The sequence below is a fragment of the Leucopleurus acutus genome, assembly GCF_964270905.1.
Source record: "Leucopleurus acutus genome assembly, chromosome: 3".
Classification (NCBI taxonomy): Eukaryota; Metazoa; Chordata; class Mammalia; order Artiodactyla; family Delphinidae; genus Leucopleurus; species Leucopleurus acutus.
In genome coordinates, this window is record NC_139145.1 from 93,816,343 (window position 1) to 93,817,339 (window position 997).

Below are 997 nucleotides of genomic sequence, written 5' to 3' on the forward strand. Positions count from 1 at the left end.
CAGGGGTTTCCCTGGTGGCGCAGTGGTTGAGAGTTCGCCTGCCGATGCAGGGGACACGGGTTCGTGCCCCGGTCTGGGAGTATCCCACATGCCGGGGAGCGGCTGCGACCATGAGCCATGGCCGCTGAGCCTGCGCGTCCAGAGCCTGTGCTCCACAACGGGAGAGGCCACAACAGTGAGAGGCCCGCGTACCCCTCCAAAAAAATTTAAAAATAAAGTTCAGGCCCCCAAATGGCGGCCAGCTGCTACCAGAATTTTCTCAAACTCTGTGAGGAATGGCCAGTGGACGAGACCAAACGAGGCCGGGACTTGGGCGCATATCAGTGGGAGCGGGTAGCGCACGCCTTTCGGGAGGGAGAGAACACCCAGATTGCAGAGCCTGAGGCCTGTGATCAGTTGTACGAGAGCTTAGTACTTCTCCATTCAAACTACTACAAATACAAGTACGCTCACCCCAGAGACACAAGCTTCAGTGGCCTGTCCCTGGAAGAATACAAACTGGTCCTGTCCACAGATACCTTGGAAGAGTTTAAGGAGATGAATAAAGGCATGTGGAAGGAACTGCAGGAGAAGTTTGCCCCCAAGGATCCTGAGGAGAAACATAAGGCCTGGGCTAGGGCCTTATCGCGACCGCATTACCTATGCGTGAAGTAGTGTACATTGTCATCATCAGTAAAATGCCCTGATTTCTCCTTCAAAAAAAAAAAAAAAAAACTTCATATACCTATAATAATTCTTTTAACCTTTTTATTTTATATTGGAGTATAGCTGATTAAGAATGTGATAGTTTCAAGTGCACAGAAAAGTGACTCAGCCATACATACACATGTATCCATTCTCATATACCTATATATAATGATACTGAGTGTTGAAATAATTATTTTTGGAATATGTTTTAAAATGATGGGAGGGAGATGCAAGAGGGAGGAGATATGGGGATATATGTATTTGTATAGCTGATTCACTTTGTTATAAAGCAGAAACTAACACACCATTG

General features: G+C 46.8%; 1 protein-coding gene across 1 annotated transcript; it reads left to right on the forward strand.

The window, feature by feature from the left end:
• Window positions 1-231: 231 nt before the first annotated feature.
• Window positions 232-673, forward strand: LOC309959181 (ubiquinol-cytochrome c reductase complex assembly factor 2-like; the record flags this gene model as incomplete). The annotated part of the gene is made up of 1 exon (XM_082835345.1): window positions 232-673. One exon carries the CDS (start codon window positions 232-234, stop codon window positions 652-654), a length of 423 nt encoding a protein of 140 aa, XP_082691471.1. The 3' UTR covers window positions 655-673.
• Window positions 674-997: the final 324 nt, after the last annotated feature.